General features: G+C 52.4%; 1 protein-coding gene across 1 annotated transcript; it reads right to left on the bottom strand.

Moving 5' to 3' along the window:
- Positions 1 to 11,856: 11,856 nt before the first annotated feature.
- Positions 11,857 to 21,474, bottom strand: APCDD1L (APC down-regulated 1 like). The gene is made up of 4 exons (XM_032604642.1): positions 20,994 to 21,474; positions 20,615 to 20,753; positions 17,099 to 17,651; positions 11,857 to 12,627 (listed from the first exon to the last, which is right to left on the bottom strand). The coding sequence occupies exons 1-4, from the start codon at positions 21,472 to 21,474 to the stop codon at positions 11,857 to 11,859; spliced, it is 1,944 nt and encodes a 647-aa protein (XP_032460533.1).
- Positions 21,475 to 24,131: the final 2,657 nt, after the last annotated feature.

Below are 24,131 nucleotides of genomic sequence, written 5' to 3'. Positions count from 1 at the left end.
GTTAGGACGCCCTCCCACCCCGTGCAGAGCATCCGATAGGTTCACTCACTGGCTTAGTGCTCACGACGACTGTGATGGGGATGGGGGCGTGAGGGCTCTAGTTCTGCACGTGAGGAAATGAAGCCTCCGGGAGGTTAAACGGGGCGGCTTTTTAGCACCTCTCATTTGGAATGAAGTCAGTCTCTGGGAAGCCTGCTGCGAGGGCCTACATCGCCAAGACGCTGTTTCAACCACAAAAACCAGTCAGAGGAGCGGCGAGAAAGGCCTCGGTGAATTCACAGGGGCTGATCTCAGCAGCGCTGACCTTCGTCCACCTTCCAGGTGTTTGCCTTCGTCCCTTCTGCGGTGATTTTAAAGATAAAGTAGACAGAATCAGGACTCTCCTTCAGATGCTTTGTATTTTGCTTTTTGAAACTAAGCACACTTCAGGCAGTGAAGAAATGTGCGTTTTCCATTTTCTCACTGCCTGAAGATCTCTGCGTGGTGCTCCTGGGGAATGAATTTGGGGGCTTGAGAAAGAAAATTACTAGCTTGTCTCAGCGAGGTGATGATGAGAAGGCTTTCCAGGGAGGCTTTACGAAACTTGTGAATTAAATGGGAAGCGAAGGCAGTTCATTAAAATTGGTGTCACAGAAGTGGCCTGCTGAGGTTCACAGCAGCCGAGCCGCTGGTCTCAGACCTCTCCCCGAGTTAGCGCTGTGCTTCTCCGGGAAATCACCGGAGGGAGCCAGTAATAGCAGACCCCGATGAGGCACATCGGTGGACAGGCAGACTGGGCAGGCTGTGAGCGTGGATCTCCAGCGAGATTCACAGACCCTTTTCCTCCTGCGTCTGAATCTCACCAGCCGCGTACTTAGCACGCAAGGCTTGGCCTCCAGGACCAGGAGTTGGGGTACACAAGGCCCTACACCCCCGTGCCGACGACACAGACCCCACTCTTGTTAGCTACGGCCCCGCCACTGAAAAGCGAGGTGTCCTTCTTATTGTCATCACAGAGGTATTCTGAAAAATTTAGAAGACGTGAGCACACACAAACAGTTGTGTGTAAGAGTTAAAAGTGAAACCAGTAGAGGTGGATGAGAAGTTGTCTCAGTATAATTACTTCAGGTTTTCTTCTTAGTGGAAATAATCATCAGAAAATGCCCGCATCCAATCAGTAGGAAAGGAAAAAAGAACAAGCAACAAAGATACAGCTGTTATCTAACATGCCATGTGTATTTGCAATTATGATACCTTGGAATGTTGCCACAATATGGATTGCTTTGATTAAAAGATGTCAGTTGAATAAAACAGTGCTGTGGGATAATAGTTTTCTGCTGCTAAGTAAATGCTCATGTTTGTTTTTAAACCAGGAAACATTGATCCTGTGACAATACCGTATTACAGTTAATTTCTTATACCGCAGGGTTGATGTGTATTTAATCATCTGGCTCAGGGTGGGTGGGTGCAGGGCTGATGCTCGCTCCCCCGTCCTGCTCACCTCTGCATCCTGAACGGCAGGAGCTCCGCCCGGCTCCCGCAGGTGCAGCTGCGGCCCCGGAGGGTTTCGTCTCACTGATAGCCAGTGCCGAGTCTGGGCGAAACAGAACAGGTTACTTTTTGTTTGTTTGTTTCCTTCAGCAGCTGCCAACTAGGGGAGACAAATCAGATATCTTAACCCGATTTCATTAAGGCTTAGTGCTAACAAGAATGCATAGCTTTTTGTGATTTAGGATGATAAACTAGCATGCATGTTTCTCACATCAACTCGACGGTTTTCCATGTAATACGAAGAGGTCTGGTTCTTTTTATGAACTGGCTGCCTGCACTCCCATCTGTCTTTTGTATTTTATTTATTTTTAAATTTTTATTATTTTTTTTGCGGTACGCGGGCCTCTCACTGTTGTGGCCTCTCCCGTTGCGGAGCACAGGCTCAGCGGCCATGGCTCACGGGCCCAGCCGCTCCGCAGCATGTGGCATCCTCCCGGACCTGGGCACGAACCCGTGTCCCCTGCATCGGCAGGCGGACTCTCAACCACTGCGCCACCAGGGAAGCCCTGTCTTTTGTATTTTAGAAGTAACTTAAATTCGGCTGTTAGCCTCTAGTGCAGCATTCATTTAAAAATACTTTTTTCCCCTTGATAATTTTCCTTGGTTTCAAAGGTCAGAGTTTACTGTCTGTCCTACTGAGACCATGTGTACAAGAACTGCTTCTTGCTTTTCACCACTCCGTCATTCAGCAAACGTTGATCAATTTACCTTTCTCTGTGTCTGATCCTGAATGAGATGCTAGGAAATTACTCAGTGGGAAAGAGTGTGTTTTTGTGTTTTTCATTCGTAAGCAGCCTCAGTAAGGTGAGTCCCGTTCCTACGTAGAAAAACGCAAAATACATTTGGTTCTCCTTTCTTTTGCTAGTGTTTTGTTTTTTTTTTAAAGACAGTTTAAAACTGCTGCCATTTGGAACTTCTTTAGGAAACTCAAAACGATCTATTTTTATTTAAATGCTCCCTTCACCTCCTCTCAACATTTTTGAGTCAAGAAGTAGTTTCAGTCACACGTGCTGTTCTTTCCATGCTTTGTATCTCACTCTTGTCACTCCCTGTCCTGAAAAGAGATCTCTGTGGTTTGTGATCAGGATTTTTATTCTGCCTTCAGTATATGTTAACATTTTGGGAATTGAGTATTTTAAGAGGTGTCTTAGAATGCTTTCGTTTTCATAATTTTTCTTTTATATATTTTAAGTTGTATGCCCTGTTTTGACATGGAATTCATTTAAAAAGCTGGTGTAGGAAAGGACTCTTCACCATCGTACGTGTTGGTTATCTGATATGTAATAAATTCGCAGTTTTATGGCTAATTTTCTGTTCTCCGGAGGGAAGGAGGTGTATTTCTGCAGTGGCCCGCTCGAGAGAGCCGTTCACAGCATGTTCTCACATGTTCCGTGTCAGCCTGATGAAGCTTACCCTGCTGATGCATGAACTTCTGTACTAGCCATCTCCATATTATGTTCAATAAATTCTGTGCTCTGAATGTGTTTAAAGGATGCTTCAGTGTGCGATTATTTTGAACGGATGGCCTGTGAGCAGTTTAGCTGTGCTTTAGAGAAGACGGCGCAGCCCTCTCTCACCACTTCTTAGGAACATGAAATTGGTTTAAGTGAGCAATCAGATATTTTGTGCCCAAAAACAGACTTACGGGATGACTTAGGTCAACCTTCTCATTTTACTGATGGGGAAACTTTTGCCCAGAGAGCTTCAGCATGGGGGCCAGACCTGCATCCCCGTGTTTTCCTGCTGGGGGAGGCGTTTGTCATTGATTTACCGATTGCCCACTGGTGTCCAGTTGCCTCCGAGCCTGCAAGGTGGGGTGGTGATGGTCTTTAAGCGGTGGCTGATAGGCTCCAACTTCTGATGTTATCTTTTTAAAACATTCCTGAAAACATTTTAACCTCTTTGGGGAAAGTTACACATGCAAACAGTAAGACTTCATACAAGACCAAAGGATAGACAGCTCCAAGTCAGTGCCCCCCCCCGCAGGCCCAGGCCCGGGCCCGGGCCCGGGCCCGCTCCCCTCTCCAGGGGCTCCTGTGACCCATTCTTGTTGGACTCTCTCCAGAGAGCCTCTCGCTGTGCGCCTGTGTACGCAGAGCCCTCGTGTGTCCTTGCACACAAGCGGCAGCCCACACGCCCTGCCCCTTCCTGAGTGCTGCGTGTGGACTTGTGATGCATCTTGGAGATCGTTTCATGGCCACAACACATCTGAATGGTTTTGTAGTTCTCCTCTGGGTGATGTGCCCATCATTTCCTTAACCAGCCCTCTATGAGGTGCACTTAAGTCATTTCTGGTCTCGCTGCTGCAAACACAGCCACAGCAGACTCCCCTGTAAATGAGACAGTTCCTGGAAGAGAAACAGGAAAGGGCGCCTGCATGTAAAATTGGTCATGTGACTCCACATCGTCTTCCAGAGGACGCGGCAGCACGTGGTCCCAGCACTGCCTCCTTCCCTGTTTCTTCACCAGCATGTTGCATCGTCCACCTTTTTGATCTTTGCTCATCTGAAAAGCGCACTTGGTTTCCCGGCTTTAATTTGGGGTTCCTTTACATGAGGTTGAGCAGCTTTTCATACGGTAAAGGATCTGCAGGGACATTAAAAGGCCACACAAAGGGCTGATGACGGAGAGCAAAGATGAAGATTCTGAGGACACATTTATGAATGTGCAAATAGGAATCTAGACATGATTTTACTAATAGGAAAATCACGTGCAGCAAAGGGTACAGAAATGGATTGGGCAGGGGGAGGAAATCGCCCTTTGTGGCCACCGAATTGAGCTTGGACTGTTGACCTACACTAGCAGCCTCACTACTGCACCAGTCCGAACATCTTGTGTCACATTCCTGGGGTCCTTTGACTATGGAGTCCACAGAGGATGCGAATGGGGTGGGATGTTTCAGCCTCCCAGTCCATAGGGAGCTTCTGTAAGAGGGACTGAAAATGGTGGTAATCCTTAAAGGGTTAAAATCCAAGCTGTGAAACAGAGGCCTTTTCAAACGACAAAAGGTGCTGTTCTGAGGAAATGACCACACCAATTTGCCATTAGCTTTCGTTAGTGCATTAGAAGACAAATCTCCCTGAGAATCTGCCAGGGTCCTGTAACGGGAGTGACATGCCCGTCAGAAACTGAGAATACCCTCGGAAATTGTACTCGGAGTCTAGACTTCCTTTTTTTCTTTCAAGTAGAACTTCTGTTTCTTAGCGATGTTTGACTGCTAAGGTCACGTCAAAGAAGCAGAGAAACAGCAAAACTTTGGAGAAATACAAAATTAGTGTTACGGACTTTTGCAAAAATGTACTTTTATGCTATTTCAAAAATGTTAGGAAAATGTATATGCGAGGCAGGACTCTATTTTTAAAGTCAAACCAAGACCGACCGTTATATTTTAAGCCCCTCCTTGCAGTCACATTGCCAGTCCTAAACGTGATTCCAAAACATAGAAGTATCTTCCATTAGTAAAGATGAAACCATCAAAGAATAGCTATCCAGGCCCTGTGGCCCTGTCACACTTTGGGTATTTCCCTTCAGCCTCAGACATTGAGGATAAGCCCACTTTGCAGACTGAAGATGTTATCTTCTCTCATCATCTGGCACTGCCTGCTCTACAGCACCGTCCCTACCCCACCACCCCTGTCCCCCCAACTCTCTGGCCCTTTACTGGATTAAGAGCAATTTGAAGGGATGTTCTAGGCTTTGTCGTTGGATTTGGTCGTGTGGTATTTTTAATTTTGTTTTTTAACCGAAGCATTTTGTGTACATGGTATAAAAAGCCAAATAGTTCTAATAGGCTCATAATGAAACCCAGCAGACCCCCATCACTCCCAGCTTCCATTGCCTAGAGGCAGCCGTTTTAGCACTAATTTCTTCTGGGTATCAACCTCTATATTTCTGAATAATGTGCCTGTATTACTTTTTCTTGGTTTTTCATGTCTAGATACTGTTTACTGATTTCCTTCTAAGGAGGATAAGGATTTAGCTCCAAAAGCCTTTCTCTACATCCCTGCCCCTCTCAGAGTGTTATGTCATCATTTCTGGCTGTGTCGGCATTCTTTTGCATGATTAAGACTACCTGAAATATTGTTCACAGCTCTGCCTTGTATGTTCTATGATTATATTTCCCTTTTATCCACAGTCCTTTTCCCCTTGGAGTAACTAAATCTCAGTGCTCTGTTTGCTTAGTTTCTATGATAAATTCAGCCCCAGACTCTGACAGAAGTATGAGTCTCTTGAGTACATTTGCACATCGGGTAGTCTGTGATTTTCTTCTTAGAAAGGTCCCCCCTTGGAGCTCTGCGTCTTGCTACTCTCTGGACTGACAGCTTCCTAGGCTTGCTGCACGGCTCTCAGCCCAGGAGGGCTCCTCCCTCGCTTTCATCTTGGGAACTCCCTTTGTTCTCTTCTGGGTTTTGGATTACTTGTCTTCTGCACCTCTAGCCTTCTTTTCTTTTACTACCTCCCTTCGGTGGAGCACATCCTTTAGCAGGTTTCTGACGGAGGAGTACGTGGGAGATCATTTTTCTGAGAACTTTGCATTTCTGGAAGTGTTCCATACTGCCCTCACACTTGGTTGATAGCTGTACTGGTTATAAAAATCAAGGCTGGCCATCATTCAGAGGATTTTGAAGCATTGTTCACTGATTACCAGTTCGCAGTGTTGCCCTTAAGAAGTCTAAGGCCATTTTAATTCCTGATCCTTTTTCTATTTCTGGGGAAATTCTTCAGCTCTAATTTCCAACTTTCTTTTGACTTTTTTTTCTGCTAACGTATTCATCATTTTCAAGAATTCTTTCTTTTCCACTTACTATTTGTTTATAACACCCTGCTCTTGCTAGATATATATATAATTTTCTTTTCACCGTGGATATTATCGTTCTTTTGTTGTTGTTCTAGAAGCTTTCATTTTGATGTTCTATATGAGGGACTAAAAAATGGTTGTGGTCTTTAAAAGGTTAACATTCTTTTCACTGAGGAAAGTATAGTTTTTATTGTTCTATCTCTTGCATTATCTACTACTTACGACTCACTTTGGACTAGGTTTGTGTCACAGTCATTTTGGAGGTTTTCTCAAATGCCTGGTTACCCTTGACCATCCTTAGGTATTTATTAGTGAAGCACTAAAAAGCTGATGGGAAGCTGCACGGGTGAAGGGTGGGATTTGTTGAATGGTGGGTTTGTATGAAAGCTAAGTGGGTAGGGACCTAAAAGACACCTTTTGGGGGAATGTCTAGCTGTCAGTATCTGTAGTTGGTTTAGCCTGGGCTCATTTCTCTAAAGAGGAATCTTACAGCCTCCTTCCTGGCAGCGTTAGTCCGGCCGTCATCTCTTAAGAAGGGAGAGACTGTACAACCTCACTGTTTCATGTGTAGAGTTGTCTTTACTCCCTCTATTTTCAGTTTCATACCTGACCTTGCCCTGGGTGGTCTCCGCGTACGAAGATCCCCTGGTTAAACTGCTGGCTGTTAGAGGGGTTAGGGAGAGAATCTGGGGGCAAAACTCCTTTTATAGACTTGCAAATGGTCCTCCTGTTTGCAGCCCCACTGCTCTCCCGCCTCTGAGGCGCCTTGGGCCACCAATTCCTAAGGCTCAGAGCACGAGTAGACATGCTTCTGAGCTCTACGCCTCCGATCAACCTGCCAGCCCTTTTCTTTTGCTTTCTGTAGCCTGCTGTCCATGATAAGTGGCCCATCAGCTTTCCAGATTCCGGAATTTTGCTGACATCTCTTGTTGGCTCTTTTGTCTTTTCCTTTTTCTTGTTTATCTGTGTGATTTTGTGCCTTTTAATTCTTTTCCTGTAATTTATTGGGACTTCAGAAGGAATTGGAGAGAAAAGCATGTGTTCTACTGACCACTTTAGTCAGAAGTTTGGAAGACCGTCCTTCCAAGGCACCCAGTATAGTCTTTGGCTCATGGTAGGTGCTAAGTCAATATATGTAGGTCTTATTAAACTGGCATGGCTGATTTTAACAGAAGCAATAACCACCTAAGTTTTGTGTTAACTTTTTTCCTCCTGAAGGATTAAAAAAATACCAAATGTAAGCAGAAGAGTAGTAAGTTGTTAATTAATAGCCCTTAGGAAGTAAATACGACATCACTGAGAAAAGACCCATCCTCACTGAGAGTTTCCTGGCTTAAAGCCATTTCTCCTAGAATATATATCATTGATTCCTCCGGATTCACTGCCAGCTATGGGCTTTCTGGGTGTTGAGGCTGGGTGGCTCCGGGAATTACCAGGTTTCAACTCATCTTGCTGGTGGGGAAACTGAAGCAGCGAGAAGGAGAGTCTTAGGTGTGTCTGTGAGGTTGAGGGGCCCCAGTCTCCCTGACCTCTGTTAAGTATGAGAAACCTGAGGTGGACTCTTGGGGGACCCCATGTCAGGCCGTGTTTCCCCCTCTGTTGGGACAGCAGTCCCTAATGTCCTTCCTAGAGAGAGCCTGGCTAGCAGAAGACAGGTGTCCTCAAGATCACAGAGTTGTGCTCCGCCCATCTTATTAAGAAGAAAAAAAAAAAAATTCCAAGCTGCTATTTGAAGTATGTGGTTATCATCTTGATGCTTGAATTCAGAGTACTTCCGGCCAGGTCTCAGAGCATTTCTTCAAGACATCAGTGTTTATTGAGCCCCTTACTCTGTGCCAGCCTCCGTTCCACACGTGGGGGCACAGTGGGGAGCCAGGCAGACAAGGGCTGGCTGTCGAGGATCTCGTGCTGTCGATGAGGGAGGCTGACCAGACAGAAGGAAACGAGCAAATAGGGTATTAGAGACCCTGAAAATTGCTGTGGTGGAATAGAAAGGGTGCCCTGGTGGGCAGAGCACTCCAGGGAGAGCGGGGAGCTGAGGCAACGAGCCTGAGGGGGACCGAGTTCCAGAGAGCAGGGAGGCCACCTGGCTGGGGCTGAGGGAGGATGGAGGTGGCAAAAGGGGCATCCGGGGAATCCGGGGGTCACAGGAGGGTTGACCTGGAAGCTGAGAAAGTGAGTCCTCAGGAGTATTGGCAGGTGATTGACTCCATGCTCACATCCATCTGATGGGGGCTATGAGTGACAAGGAACTGGCTGGCTGTCACTTAAGGCCATCAGGGGCAGACTAGGGGTCACATGTTGCTGCCCAGGTCCACCCCCTCCCCGCCTGGGCCACGGCCCCTCCTGCAGCAGGAAGCGCTGCCCCTCCCGGCTCCTGCCTGAGTCAGCGGCCCCAGGGCCCGGGGCAGCGCAGCACAGCCCGCGTCACCGTCACCGTGAGCCCTGTCGATCACGCCAGCAGCACCACTGGGAGATGAAACACATTCGCTTATAGAAAGCAAAGAAAGAACTTCTTTTGATAACCAGCATCTGTTCATGGGCCTCTGAGAACTGTGTACAATTTAAACTTTTTATTAAAAACAAAACCAAAAAGTACTCATTTACCCTCCTGGGAGCCTGTGCTATGAAATTACAAACTGCACGGGTTTGTTTTTGTTTTTGTTTTCCTTCTAAACGTGGCTGAACATACAATGGAGAACATTTGTTTTGTTTTGAACTACAACTGTGGGTTTTACTTTTGCCTGTTCTGCTTAAAGCTATCTTGGGTTCTATGTGGAGGGTCCAGACTTAACAATAAGGTGGGTCCCCATCACTGGGAGAGTCCCCTCAGCCCTTGGACCCCAAACCCACCCCTCGCTGGAGCCTAGAGTCTGGGAAGCATGGTTTCTTGCCCGGGAGAAAAGAGCCTGGGATTTTCTGTCAGCACCAAATGCTCCAGAACCAAGAAGCTGGGGATGGGAGGGTGCCTCAGTCTGGTCAATGGGGCCAGGCACCTTCTCTTTTCCTGAGCACGGGCCTCCTAATTAGGGGAGGCCCAGCCAGTCCCACAAAGCAGCTCTGAACTGCTTTCCCCAAATACGGTCACGAATCCCACCCCTGCCAGGGACCAGAGTCCCAGAGGGACACCCCAAGATGGAGGCTCAGCTCTCAGGCTCTGGGGCCTGGCTGCGGCGGCCTCGGGCTGATCCCTCTCTGCTCCGAGCCTGCTTTCTCTGCAAGTTGCAGAGTCACACCCTGCACTGCGGGGCTTCCCTCACAGGATGCCAGGCGTGTGGCAGTGACTTCTTCGCTGGCAAGGGTTAACCAGGATCGCCAACGACCTGGTTTACCAGACTGTATTCATTGAAGTTCTACCGTGGGCCAGGTACAGCTGAAGCTGCTGGAAGAGATCCCAGTGACTGACTCAGTCCTTCCCTTGAGGCAGAGAATAAGCGTGGATAAATCAGACGCTGATCACTAAGCATTATAAAGAACAGAAAGCAGAGTGATGGGATGGATAGATAGGACAGCCGGCCAAAGGAGGCTGCTCTTCGGGGTGGGGGTTGGGGGATGCTCACGGTGGCTTCCCTGAGGAGGTGACATGTGGTCTGAGACTTGAATGAGGGGAGCTGATCCTCTGCAGATCTGGGGGAAGAGGTGCTGGGCGGCGGCTGTGGCGCATGCAAAGGTCCTGAGGCAGGAAACAGCTTGGTGTGATCAAGAAACAGAAGGAACCCCAGTGCAGCCAGGGCAAGGGGAGGTATTGCTAGACCTGGGATTTTATTCTGTGTGCACTGGAAGCCCCCAGAGAGCTTTAATTAGGACAGGGCAGTGGCGTGAAGTGAAGGTGCATAACAGAGAGAGCTGGGGTTTACCTCCACTTGTTTTATTCTCTTTCACACGTTCTCTCAAGACACTTCACTTCCTTTCTTTAGAACCATAATCCCCTTGGTTGACTTTAATAATCAGCAGGAACATTTTTCAGGCTGTTTAATTTTATTAAAAGATTCAAATTTGATGATAAATGGTGGTGTGGCTGCCTTAAGCCTTGGATACAAGACTTGCTCAGCCGTGGACATGTTCCCACCACCCACCCTCATCCCCACCAGGAACACTGCCACACCGCCCACCCTGATGCAGTCTGAGACTGTAAATAAACGAATTATTTCTTGTACTTCGGTAAATACGCCACGAACACTCATAGCTCTCTGAGACCTACAGAGAATATTAACTCGGGTTTTTTGTTTTGTTTTGTTTTTAAGAAGGCTGTGTAGATAAGTTGGGGCAATTTCAGCGGGCTGACTGAACCCCACACAGCCGAACAGAGGACAAGGGCTTCCCTCTGAAAGCACCATTAGCCTCACAGACAATTGTTGTTCAAGATCTGTGATAAGAGCCAGAGACAAGGGTTCGGGCAGAAGAAGGAGGGCGTGAATCATCGGCACAGCATCCCGGAAACCCTTGAGCCCACCAGGCTGCCAGTTAATTTCACAGTGTACTGACGAGGCCCTGGGCACACAGTCAGGGTCCCTGGAGAGGCACAGCCTGTCCCCACCTTGATGACAGCCCCCTCTGAGCACATCAGCACGGCAGCGAGCAGGCTGGGTGAGGTGTGGCCCTCCGCTCCCTCCTCCTCCAGATGTGGCCAGGTTGCCCGCTGACCCTAGGATGGTCCCCAAGACGCGTCGGAGGTTTCTCTCCCTCCTTGTCAGCCAAGCACAGGGAATCTTGAGAACAGAGGACGCCTGTGCAGGGCTAATTACAGAGCACATTAGTGTCACCGCTGTCATTAGTATTAATTACTTTCCAAAGGCTGGAAGCGCCGCTTTCCTCCAAAGACCTGACCCCGGCTGCCAGCCCTACACGCTGGGGTTTGGTGTGGATGGGGCTGCCTTTATTTGCTTCCTGGCCGGGGAGGGCTGGATTCACCCGCTCGCCGTGTTGACAGCTCGAGGCCCGACTCACAGAAGCACAGGCAGCCGCAGACAAAACACCAGCAGTCACGACTCGAGAAAGCCGAGAGGCTCCCAAAGAGACGAGCCGAGCCCCCTGCCAGTGAGCTGAGACGTACCGAGAGCCCGAAGCAGCATCTTTAATTCATGGCTCGGGTTTCAGTTTGTATTGCTAAATTCAAATTAATAATCTTTAAACAACAACCCACAGACTCAGCAGAGCAGTGGCAGCAGGCGCGTGCAGAAGCGTGTTTCCATTTCCCTGAATCTCAAGGGCTCAGGGAGGGCACTGGGGTGCCGTCGGGCAGGGAGACGGGTGTGGTGCACTCCCTGGCGCTGGTCCGCGCGCTGCCCAGGAAAGCTGGGAGGGAGCGCTTGGGAACTCGGAGCAATTGGCGTTGCTGCGATGCCCGTTTGTGGTCATGATTCAAGTTGCTAGCCGTGGTGTAGACTCTGCAGGCGCTGTTGAAACTCGGGTGTTGAGCCACTGTGTAACTGTCCAGGACGGTCACGGGTGGAGGAGTCTGTGCCGGAAGGGAGTCCATGGGGTCGGACGAGTGTCCTGAGGCACCGTCTGGAAGTCAGAGACCAATTTCATAGCCACTGGAGGAAGGCCAGCCCGAGAACCAGAAGCAGGGAGGGGAGAGGGGCCGCTGGGGGGCCCAGCCCCCCGCCGCTGACGGGCGTCTGCAGTAGAGGCCTGTGCCGCGGAGGCCTGGAGAAGCCCCAGGCCACCCTGTCACAGAGCACCAGGGGTGCTTGGTAGGATGTGGGCCTCTTCTCCGGGGTGTCGGGACTGGAGCCGTCAGTGGGCCTTTGTCCGATGAAGAGCAGGCTTTGCCCGAGGGGGTCCTCCTCCATCTTGAAGAGCTCGTACTCCACGTGGGGGAGCCTGATGCCCAGCGGCAGGCACCCGTTGGTGGCGGTGACATCCCGCTCGGCTCCCAGGTACCAGGCCCCCGGGCCGCCACAGCTGCTCGGCTCGGAGAAGTTGAGCATGGCCGTGGTGACCCGGTCCATGGGGGTGACGCGGGCTCGCGTGACCTGGAACACCAGCTCGGTGCCGCCGCGAACCCTGGCAGACGGCGTGCCCTTGGTGTAGCGGCCGGCTGCGTAAACGGTGAAGGTGGGCTGCCGGCAGGTGGGGTCCGAGAAGTGGTGGTAGTACCCTTCCCAGGAGCGGTTGTGCCCGTGGAAGGTGAACACCCTGGTGAGGAAGAGCACGGCAGGGCGCACCTCGCACCCGGGGCTGACCCAGCGGCCGCCCAGGCGCAAGGGCAGGGCCGCCTGGCGGGGCAGCACGGGTGGGTGGTGCTCGTCGGAGCGGGCGATGAGGCTGCAGGCCGGGCAGGGGCGGGCGTGGTGCTGGCAGAGACAAAGGGAAGGCGGTGACTTCCGAGGCGGGGAGGTCAGGGTGCACCCGCGGCGGGCTGGCTCGGGGTCCCGCCCCCGGCCGCCCATCACCCCTTCCCTCCCTGCCTGCAGCCCGGACGGTCACTTCACTCTTCGTGGACCTCAGGCGGCTCCTCCATCCTCTGGGCCTTTGCACCTGCTGCTGCTTCCACCCGGAACTCCCCCCGGCACGTAGCCTGGCTGCCTCCTTCCCGACCTCTCAGTCTCAGCTCAGAGGCCTTAGAGAGACTTCTCCCGACCACCCCTTGTATGGTGGGCCTCAGCCCCTTCTAGTGCTCAGGGACGTGTCACGCCCTATTTCCTCTGCTCTCCACTCCTTCCCCTTCACTGGAGAGTGAGCTCCAGGAAGCCCAGTCTGTCTCTCTGTGGCTGCTCCATCGCCAGGGCCTAGCACAGTAGTACCTGCTCGCAGCAGGTGTATTGGGCAAATGAAGGAAGGAGAGACGGTTGGAACTTGTGTCCTGGGAGTTGAAAGAAGTTGTCCTTTCCCACACCCGGCCTGCTTGGTCCCGAAATTCGACCGTTCATGTTTACTGCCTTTCTCCTGCCTGTTGTTACTTCCCCCACCCCCAACCCATTCTTTTTTAGGTGCTTCATAAGGGCCAGGAGCTGTGCCGAGCACTTTTCATGCACTGTTACCTTACAGCCACTAAAATTCTCATGCCCTTGCTGAGCGTCTGTGCTGAGACGTGGCTGAAAAGTTGCAAAGAGATTTGGCACAAAGATGTTCATGCTTGTGTTATTTATAATCGGAAACCCAGCCCCCTCTGCGTTGGTTGTCAGGTGCGGCCACAGTCCTCAGTTGCCCGAGGCTGCTTTCCTCTCGCTTTGGCCTTATTTACAGTTGCCCCTGTCTTATAAATTCTCACGAGCTGGGTTTACAGTAAAACACGTCAACAGGAAGCAGATGCTAAACCAAGTTGCCTGGGAGTAGTCGGTCTGCATTCTGGAGTGTAAAAGCTCAGTCCAGGCCAAAAAGAAACCAGATACAGATTTTTTTTTTTTAAGGGAGCTGCTGCCCAGAATTTAGTTCAGAGCATCATTCTGAGACGTAAATGTCCTGGAACAGCCACTTGTCAAAGCAAGCATCCCCAGCGTTTGCAGTTCCAGAAGGACACCCAGGGCCATGGGTGCACACAGGACAGGGAAGGGGAAAGGCATCTTGAAGCCCCAGCTGGGAAAACAGCTCCAATGTTTTTTGTTCAAAAAACAAAAGATTTCCATAGATTGCTGCTGGATGAGTTTCATGCCAAACAAGGGGGCATTTGGGAGTTCCAGTTTAGAAAGAAAATATTGGATGATTGAGAACAGACTTTTTTTTTTTTTTCTATCTTGGATTGCTACATTATAAGCTCTTCTTATTTATTTCTACGGTGAACCTAAAGTTGCCTTTTTTTCCATAATACAGAAAACGATATTATTTTTGGTTTGGGGGATTTTGACCCAGAGGACTAGAAGGCACTTGGAAATGCTAATAAATGGCTACCGAAAGGTTTGTGACGGAAAGAAGCAAGAAAGCTGGGTAGTTAGCTGGAGCGCAGGTAATTGGAACGCTGGCTGGTAAGAGTCTCCTCTAATTTAGGCATTTTAATCCACATTCCAACTGTTGTTACACTAATGTGTATTGACAGGACATAGTGCGTTACACCAAAATAATCTCAGGGCTGCCTTTCTCCCTCAAAAGAGATATCTTTTGCAGACAGGACATCTGGGGATGCTGGTTGGTAATTTGGGGCAAGCAGTTTTCTGCATAGCAGAAACGAATGGCGAACCAGCAAGGCTTGAAGGTGAGAGAGGGAGAGAGAAAGCATTTCCCTCTCTGACGCTCTGGAAGGGGATGGAAGAAAGTACCTGTCTCTATCAAAAACCTTCCAGGCATCGTTGTGCACAGGTCCGGAGTTGCACGCGTTAATAAACAAGGCCCCAGCCAGCAGAACTCACACGTGTGTGCAAGCCAAACTCTTACTGGTTTAAGCCCGTTATGTAAAGTTATACCAACAGCACATACAGTTTCTAGTTAACTCCCAGAGGCGACACCAGGCTTAGATGATTTTGCTCGAGCGGTGACTGATTGATTAGGATTCTATATCCAGGCAATGAATTTGGGAATCAAATTGGTTTTCAATTAATTAACTTCTAAAAATGTTCATGTTTACCATCTTGTTTGGGTTGTGGGCAAGGCTTGGGCTCCGGAGAGCATAAGGTAATGACTGATTCGTTACTTGGGGGGGTTTATCTGCAGTGTATCCTTCTGTGAAATTATCTTCCTTTTTCTTTTTTCTTATGCGGAGGGGGGCGGTTGGTGAGTGAACATTTAATTTAACATCCATACATCTGGCCCCGCTGGTCCTGTATGTTCTGCTTGGCAATTGCATTGCAGGTCGCATGGGCCGCCCTGGCTGGTCAGGCAGCAGGAGGGCAGGAGTCTGCAGCCCCAGAGCCTGGCCTGGGGAGACATGACATTGTCATCCTCCGTGCCCCCGGGGTCCGTTCTCTCTGCATTCAGAGCAGTGTGCCCTCCTAATGAGGTGGTGGGTGCCGGTAATCACCCCACCACCAGCGCCTTCTCGGGTCTAAGAAGGATGGGCGTCAGACCAGCCTAGAACATTGGCTGCCAAAAGGGGAATCATCTCGAGGTCATGAAGAGAACTCGGGCTGATTGTCTGATCACGAGGGCTTCACGCTGTGCTTCTTCTCTGCTACCCAGATCTTGGGTTGGGAGGAGGGAGGTGGGAGAAGGAGAGCAGATGGGCTCAAACCTGGTGCCCCTCCCCCCACACACACACTGGGGATGCTTTGACAAGAGGCTGCTCTCAGGGGTGACATGTTGCCCCATCTGGTTTAATTCCGTAAGTGTCTAGTATACAGCAGGCACTCAGTACATGCTGAACATGTGAGGGTTGCCTGTGGGCTCAAAGAGCACTTGGCAGGGATGCCTGAACTCATCCATTCCCCCATCCATCCGTCCATTCTCACTTTTGAAAGATATCCCTTGGGTATTTCCTACAGACATTCTTAACCCAGAGTCCTAACCTCGACTTCATTTTTACAAACCTCAACCTGAAATCAAAAGTTTCTTCTAATTGTGAATGTGGGCAACAACCCCCTGTAGCTTCAGTGGAAACTTCTGCTTTGTGGCCGATCTCACATTAACAGTGTTGCAGATACTAGAAACACTGTTTATACTCATTGCTACTTTGAAATCGGGAGAATAAAGAATTCCCATTCATGGTATTCCCACCTCAGAGTGTTTTAAGACTTGGGTAACTCTTTTCATAGAATTGGTTTCTGTTTAAATCCCACGTCTTTTATTTACAAATATTTACAATATTTACAATATTTACAATATTTACAAATATTTTTCTGAGGAGGGGTCCTGGGGTTTCACCAGACTCACTGGAGTGGTCACGAGGCCCTAGCCTTGCCCACCAGGCTCTGTGCTATGTGCCAGGAGAACTTTACGTACATAAAGTTCAGTTTCTTTTTGCCTATGTGCTCATCGGACAAAAAAGGGCTATCAGATCTTCCCCAAATCAGGAGAGTATGTTTGTGATGTCTTTAAGTTGAAGTCTAGGTTAATTGACTTACGTGAAATTCACTTTGGGGTGGGCACATCTCAAAGAGAGGGCATCTCCCTTTAGACTGCAGCCTCCTGCCCAGAGGGTGGTCCATGGACCACCTGGGAGCTTGTTAGAAATGCAAAATCCCAGGCCAGACCCGCGAACTTGACTGTGCTTTCTAAGGAGATGCCCAGGTGCCGGCATCTTGAGAACAGAGTCTGAGAAAGCGCTTCTCCGCCTGATGTTACTATGACAGGGAGCACTCAGCGCCGCTGGCTGCGGGGTAACAGTGGGTCCACATGGAGCTTTCCAGAGGGGCCTTCCAGGGCTGTGCGGCCGCCTGGCAGAGCTCTGGAGGAGCTGCCCCCCTGGTTCATTCACCAGCATTTACTGGCCCAGCCCGTGTGCCAGCCCCTGGGCCAGTTGTGGGGACATGGAGGGGCACAGGGCCTCCCCCGCCACGGGTGATATTGGGAGAAGACGGCCAGCCAGTGAACAAACAGTGCAGCCCAGAGTGTGCCGGGTGCTGGGAACCGTGCAGAGTGGGGATGGGAGGGAACATCTGAGCCGGGAACTGAGGGAGGGGGGACCTGCCCGTGCATAGCAGGGGCAGGAAGGGACCCTGCCGGGTCCACGAGGAGAATGTCAGGAGGACCACACTCCAGAAGACTCCCCAGGAGTTCCTTCTGTCCAAACCTGAGAAAAGATGTCTCGAGCAGAGGGAAGAGCATGTGCAAAGGTCCTGAGGCAAGCAGACCAGTGCGGGTGGGGGGTCGGGGGAGGGGGGCTGTGCAGAGAGGGCCCTAGGCAGGGGCAGATCCCACAGGCTGTCAGAGCTCGCCCTCCCAGGGCCCCAGACTCACCAGGGCGCTCTGCAGCGGGCGCTGGTAACCGGTGGGCCGGTAGTGCCGCCGCTCCGCCCGGTCCGTGTGGATGTCCCCCAGGTAGAGCTCCTCCACCAGCCGGGGTGCGTCCCGGGGCTCAGGCTGCAGGCGGCGCTGCACACGGACCAGGCTGAGCTCGTGCATGGTGAAGCCCAGGGCGGCCGCGCAGTCTCGCTCAGCCCCGGCACCCAGAAGCTCGTACAGGGCCCCCGGCAGCCAGGCCCGGGCGGCGGGCAGGCGGCGCGCGCAGGCCCGGCCGGCCCGGCTCTGGTCCAGGCGCCCTGCCACGTCGAGCAGGGCGCTGCGGCTGTGGAAGACGACGCCCACCTTGTGCAGGTGGTAGTCGGCCTCGGTGGCGCCCCGGGTGACCCAGGAGGCCCGGCGCAGGCGCACCTTGCCCTTGATGAGCAGTGAGTGGGCGGGCTCCCGGCACGAGGGGTCCCTGTAGTAGAACTGGTAGGCGCGGAAGAGGCGGTTGGGATAGAAGGTGTAGGAGCGGGTGAGGAACTCGGGTCCCGGGCGCACCTCGCAGCTGCGGGGGCAGAGGGGGGTTGGGCAGAGCAGTGAGTCCCCCAGCCTCGCTCCGGGATCCCCCTCCTACAGCCTGTGTTTCAGGCCTCAGCTCAGGGCTGGGAGCCTGCAGCCTCAGTTTCCCCAACTGATCTCAGCCCCACTTTGAGGGCTGGGAGCCTTCCACTCTTGCCTTGTGGCCTCAGCAGAAGCTGTCCTTCCATGCCATCCCAAATGCCTCTTACAGCGGACATCCACCCTCCTGGCCCGGCTCCCCGCGGGTCCCATGGATCCCCCTTGGCCCAAGAAACACACAGGCTTTGCAGCCAGAGGACCCGGGTTCAAATCCCATTTCCGTCCCTCCTGAGGATCGTGAGCCTGGATAACGCCTGGCTCCTTGCTCTGGGACTGGGAGGCCCTGGATGCACAGTCAGGGTTTCGAGGAAGCAGCCAGCACAGTGGTGGCACCTGGGAGGAGCTTAAGAAACGGGGGCTCCTTCGCACCATTTGGGAAGCCCTGTGCTCTGAGCTCCTGGGGGCAGGGTCCTGCCTGTTCTCTCCCCGTTGGGTTCCTGGCACCTGGTCCAGGGCCTGGCACACACTGGAACCCCAAACCCTGGTCCTCGCTGAGTGAACCGTGAATGACGGTGCTTACATTGTCTCCCCCCTGGCTAAGCTGACGGGCCCCCTGCCACCACATTTCACCCACATCTGTGACAGGCTTGTTGATCTAAACCAGAGAACTTTTCCACTGAAGAGTCAGATAATAAGTATTTCTGTCTTTGTGGCAGTTACTCAAGATCGTGGTTCTGGAGCTAAAGTAGCCAGAGACAGTATGTATATGGTGGGCGTGGTTGTGTGCCAATAAAACTTTATTTGCAAAGCCAGGCATCAGGCTGGCCCTGACCCCCGGGCCCTATTCTGCTGGTGATGAAACCATGACTCCGAGACCCCCAGTCACACCCTGGCTTTGGGGTGGATGGTGGACAAGTTCCCCGGGAAAAAGAGCAGGCAGGTACCCCCTGCACAATGTTACACCGACCAGGTGCCACCTGTGCTGTTATTTTCTCGAAATGTTTCATACCAGCGCTGCTGGAGCAGGAGAAATATGTTCTCGCCCACCCTTTTCTTTCAGTCTTTCTGGTTATATTAAGGAGAGAGTCACGGTTGGAGTTCATGTGTCTTTAACACCAATCTCCCTTTTCTCCCAGAGTGAACAGACTCAGGGCCTTAGGCAGGCAGCGAATCAGGGGAAAATTTAATGATGTTGTTTTGTTTTCATTGACTTTCTTTTTTTGTTTTTCTGCGGTACGCGGGCCTCTCACTGCTGTGGCCTCTCCCGTTGCGGAGCACAGGCTCCGGACGCGCAGGCTCAGCGGCCATGGCTCACGGGCCCAGCCGCTCCGCGGCATGTGGGATCTTCCCGGACTGGGGCACGAACCCTCGTCCCCTGCATCGGCAGGCGGACTCTCAACCACTGCGCCACCAGGGAAGCCCAGACTTTCTTTTTATGGTTTCCTCCTATTTATGGCAAGTGGCTCAGCTCCCCATAGCCATAGTGATCTTACACTTCCTTTAAAAATAATCAGAGCGCTGTAAATGTGTACAGTATACCAATTATCCCCCAATAAAGCTATAAAAATGCATGACTGTATTTACACCAACAAAAGCAAGTTGGTTTAAAGAAAAATCGTAAGGAAATACCAGTCCAGGCAGTAGTTAAAAATGGAGAGAGGTGACTCACATGCCCGAGGGTGGGAAGATTTGCCCAAAGGAACGCAGCAGGTCACACCAGACAGCTCGGTGGTTCCCAGACTCTGGATCTTTCCCTGCACTACTCCCAGAAAATAGCAAAGCCTGTCTGAAGGGTACAATGGGGGACTTTCTAGGAAGAAAATATTAGAAGTTTCTAGAACTCTCTGGAATGCTGTTGTCTTGGGGCAGGAAGAGCCTGCAGCCAGTCCCCATCCTCCCCATGTCTCAGTTCTGTCTCAGAGTGACCCCGGCCAGTGGTGCATGAACCCCACCTGGCCTGTGGAGTCGAGGAGGGGGCAGAGCCTGGGAATGCACCCAGAGCCTCTTTGCGGAACTCAAGTCCCCTTCCTCCCCCAGTGCGCTAGCAGATGCTTGGCAGTTGGATTTTTCCCTGACCTCGGGAGGTGCGTGGAGGACATGGAAAGTCCAGTCCCTGACCCCAGGATGGGACTGGCCCAAGGGGCTGGCCGGGGAGGAGGGGATGTACTAGGTGTGGAGGAGGACACTGCCTTCCTTCTCCCTGACCCTGGGAGGGAGGACCCAGCTGGCTGCCCCGCACATGAGGGCAGAGCACAAAGCCCATCACCCCAGAGCTGCACTGAGGCCTCTGAAAGGTCAGGTGAGCCTGTCAGGTTAGAAGGAGAATTGGATGGGCAGGCAGGACCCCAGGCCCTCTCTGGCCTACTCCTTCCGGCCTCAGGACCTTCGCCCCAGCTGCTGCCTCTGCCTGGCTCTGCCCCTGGCTCCCTGGATGGCTGACTCCTTCCTCCTTTCAGATCTCGACTGAATGTCACCATCTCCGAGAAGCCTTCTGTGACCGCCCTCGAAAGAGCCCTCCCGGGCCGCTCACTCTCACATCCTCCCTTTTATATCTTTCACCATCTCAAGTTTATGTCACTTATTTCTGTGTTTAGGGCTTGTCTCCACCGCAGCTCCCCCCTGCACCCAGCTCATAGTAGCTCCTCAATAAGTGTTTGCACAGAAGGTGCTCAGTGTGTGGAACAAGTGCATTTCCTCCAGTTGCTGTCTGTGGCTGGGGCAGGATGCCCGACACAGTCCCGACCTGCCAGGCTCACTCTGGGGAGGGCGACAGCAAGCACGTGCTTGGCAGGCCTCTGGACAGTTGCACGAATTGTGCCCGTTTCACAGATATGGGACACTGAGGCTCAGGGTGGGTGAAGCCTCCAAGCCCAGGGGCCTGTGGTCAGCGTGACCTCAGCAGGGTCTTACCCAGTGGAGATCCAGGGCCCGTCCAGGCGTGAGGGCAGCAGTGCGGTGACGGGCGCTCTGCTGGGCAGGAGCTGCTGGCAATGTGGTCCCCAGCGCAGGCGGCTACCCTCTGCCATCCCGGCTGCCTCTGCAGTGTGGGCTGCAAAGCAGACGGACCCGGGTCAGCGATCCCAGCACACCCTGGTTCTTCACCTGCCTGGCCAGCAATGGGCTCCCCAGATCGGGGCGCCTCGAGTCAGCCTCGGGACTCATCTGCCTTCTGCGCGCCTGCCTGCCGTGGCCGAGTGCCGCCGGGCAGTGGCGGACGGGCCCTGCACCCGGGACAGGAGGCAGCCTGGACTCAGAGGGGCCGGACGGTGGGACTTCCACCCCCTCTCACCAGGAGCCCGGGCTCTGCTTGACCTCTGCCCCTGGAGCGGCCAGACCTGTGCCCGCAGCGCGTGGCCATTCCGTTCATGGTCCCTCCGTGGTGCCAGGCCCGGGTGTCGTCCATCCCCACAGGTGGGACCTGGCCGGCGCCGGCTCACCGTGGTGCTCACTCGGGATGCGTGTGGTGGGGTCAGGCTGAGGCGTGAGGCCAGCAGCCGGGCCAGGGGAGGGCTCGGAGGCCTCAGGGAGGAGGCTGTGAGCAGTGGGGCAGGCCCGGGGTCCCCGCCCTCTCCAGACGGGCTCGTCTCGTGGAGACAAGCCAGGCCTGGCTGTGGGAGCTTCACTTCTAGGAGCAGCTCAGAGGTGAGAGCACCAGGGCCTTCAGCTGCCAAAGAGCAGCAGTTCCCCTGGAAACTGTCATCCCTGCTCAGAGTCGGGCTTGACGCAGCCCCAATGGCGGGATGTATGGGAAGCCAGGTGAAGGGCGGCATCCCGGTGTTACAGCGACAGGCTGCGCTCAGGGGCGGCCGCCTCGACCCGCCGGCCCCGCTCCTGCGACAGGCCTTCCCGGGGCACTTCGTCCCACCACACCTGTGGCTGAAGTGGGTCGGGGGGCGCGGGGGCCTGGCGGAGATGGCGGGCAGCTGGAGAGACCTGCTGGGCCGGTCCAGGAGGCCCAGGAGGGCGTGTGGGCTGAGTGAGGAGTGAATGCATGGTGCCCCCTGCTGCCCACCCCCCAGCACACAGTCACGTGGTCCTGGCAGGGTCAGGAAGGGCAGTTCGGCCAGGGAGGCTGGGGTCCCTGCCCTGCCCCTTTGAAGCCGTCTGACGGGGCCCGTGGCCCCCAAGCTCTCTGCCCCCCTCGGCCTCTCACAGTGGATTCCTCACTTTCCTGGAGGTCTGGGGTCTCACCGGGAGACGCTCGGGGTCCCCAGGGACCAGCTGCGAATACTGGAGTGACACCGACGGGGACCACGATACGGCATCAGTGGCTCCTGTTCACTCAGGACCGGCTCCGTGCATTTTTATTATATTATCTTAGATTTGTGTACGTCAGCCCAGGAGATGGTGTTGGCATCGCTGCCTGATGGGTAGAGCCACGGGCTGGGCGACCCGGGCTTAGCTGGCCTGGGGCCCAGGCTGCCCCCGGTGACAGAGCCGGGCTTCGAGCCAGGCCATCGGCTGTGGCCTGACGGCTTAACCATGGCTCCTTTTGCACTGCAGGCAGGGGGAGGGGCTGAATGAAGGAATGAGTAAAAATCCTGTGTAGCACTGAGTCCCTGTATATTCCTGCTGTATCCTACACCTGATTTACAGGCTTTAAACAGCCAAATAAGAGAGATGAAAATAAACAACCAGTGTACCAGGGCTGTGGTGTCCCCACGGACAGGGGGCACTTGGGCTGCCCCAAAGGCTCTCAGGGCCATTCTGCAGTGAGTCCACGCCAAGGGGAGTCTTGAAAGAGTGGTTCTGTGTTAAGTCAGGCACATCTAGCCTCTTGGGGACCAGAGCCAGGATGTTGGGGTGGATGGATGGGCATCCACGTTGGGCCAAACGCCCAGCATGGCCCCGTCGGGAATACTGAGCTGGGACATACGTGCATCCGTGTCCACGGCTCACGCCTTGTGCTCCTGAAATCAACTTCACCCGGACCCTCTGGGTCCCCTGGGTCCAATTCTGCGGGTTAATCTGAACATCACTGGTTGTCAGTGAAGCTTGACAATGCACGTGTTGATTTGGGGAATGGATGGGAGCAAAGGGAAGAAAAAGGTCAAAAGGGGGTGGGTGTTATTTGCGTGGTAGGAAAATCAAGCTTATGTCTCAGAGCAAAACCGTGAACAGGCCCCGAATATGACATTGGCGCTGCTTCCACAAAGCTTGATTTCTTGAGGAAATGTTTTCTGTTCAAAAGGAAACGAACCTTTCCCCCAGGTACTCCCTCTGAAGGCACTTCGAAGAGATGTCGCCTTCACGACGTTATATTTTGACACGAATCCTGAGATAGTATGTTCCCGCTAAGTGTGTTTCAGTTTGTCTTGCTTTTCTGCGAGAAATTGGGATTTAATTAAGTCAGGAGACAAAGAGATACGGTGAAATCTCACCATATTCAGAACATGGACATGCAAAACGCAACTGGAGCCCTTCTTTGCAAAAACCCGAGTGGAGCATGACACTGCCTCTCGGCTGGAGCTTCCACTTCAAGGTTGCAAAAATGAAACCAGCCGATTAGAAATGAACTCATGAAATGTTTCCAGTCCCAGCTTTGGAGGTAGCTTATAGATTTTCTTTCCTTTCTCTCCCTCTTTTCTCCCCTAGAAGAGTCTGAGCTCAGGGAACCACAACCGAAAGCAGATGGTGTCCTGGGCCGGCTTGCACAACTTCTCCTGGGGACCTGATAGACTGAGTTAAATGCGTCGGCCAAATTGATTTTTATCAACCATGGATTTTTAATTAACAGTGGTGTCCACTTACCGCCATCCATTATTTACTGTTTACCCACTAATTAAAAATTATGCTGCTTTTGCACTCATAAGAGCAGGACATTTGAAATTAGATCGCATCGTTCAAATTACCTGCAGAATTAAATCCAGAGCGTCGAATTGCCCAGACCAGGCTACTGGGGTTTAAAATATGATCTGCTCCAGCCTGTTGTATGATCATGAATCAGAATGCCAGGAGCAGGCTACATGGCAAACATCGTGTGGAACCTGCCTGGGGTCTTAGCGGGGAGGGAGACCTTGGAGTCTGTCTTGAGCGGAGGCTGTCTCACCCAGGAATCCCAGGGAAGGCAGCCTGTCAGTGCACTGATGGAGTGCTTCCAGGTGGCGGCCATACCTATGGACCGGTAGGTGTCATCTGCTGCTGTCATCCAGCAGCCCATGGTCCAGGTTCAGTCAATGCCCCCATTTTGCAGATGAAGAAACTGAGGTTCAGAGGGTGGAGAGACTTGGCCACCCTACCCCAGGCAGCTGCTTCTTATCCAATTAACAAATAAAATATGGTAAAATACACCTAACATAAAAGTCACCATTTTAACCATTTTAAAGCATACAGTTTAAATTCGGTGGCATTTAAGATGTTCACCAGGCTATGCAGACATCAGCTCTGTCTAGTTCCAGAATTTTTCATCGCCCCAAAAGGAAACTCC

This window comes from Phocoena sinus, chromosome 15, assembly GCF_008692025.1.
Source record: "Phocoena sinus isolate mPhoSin1 chromosome 15, mPhoSin1.pri, whole genome shotgun sequence".
Lineage (NCBI taxonomy): Eukaryota > Metazoa > Chordata > Mammalia > Artiodactyla > Phocoenidae > Phocoena > Phocoena sinus.
This window is presented reverse-complemented; position numbering and strand designations above follow the sequence as displayed.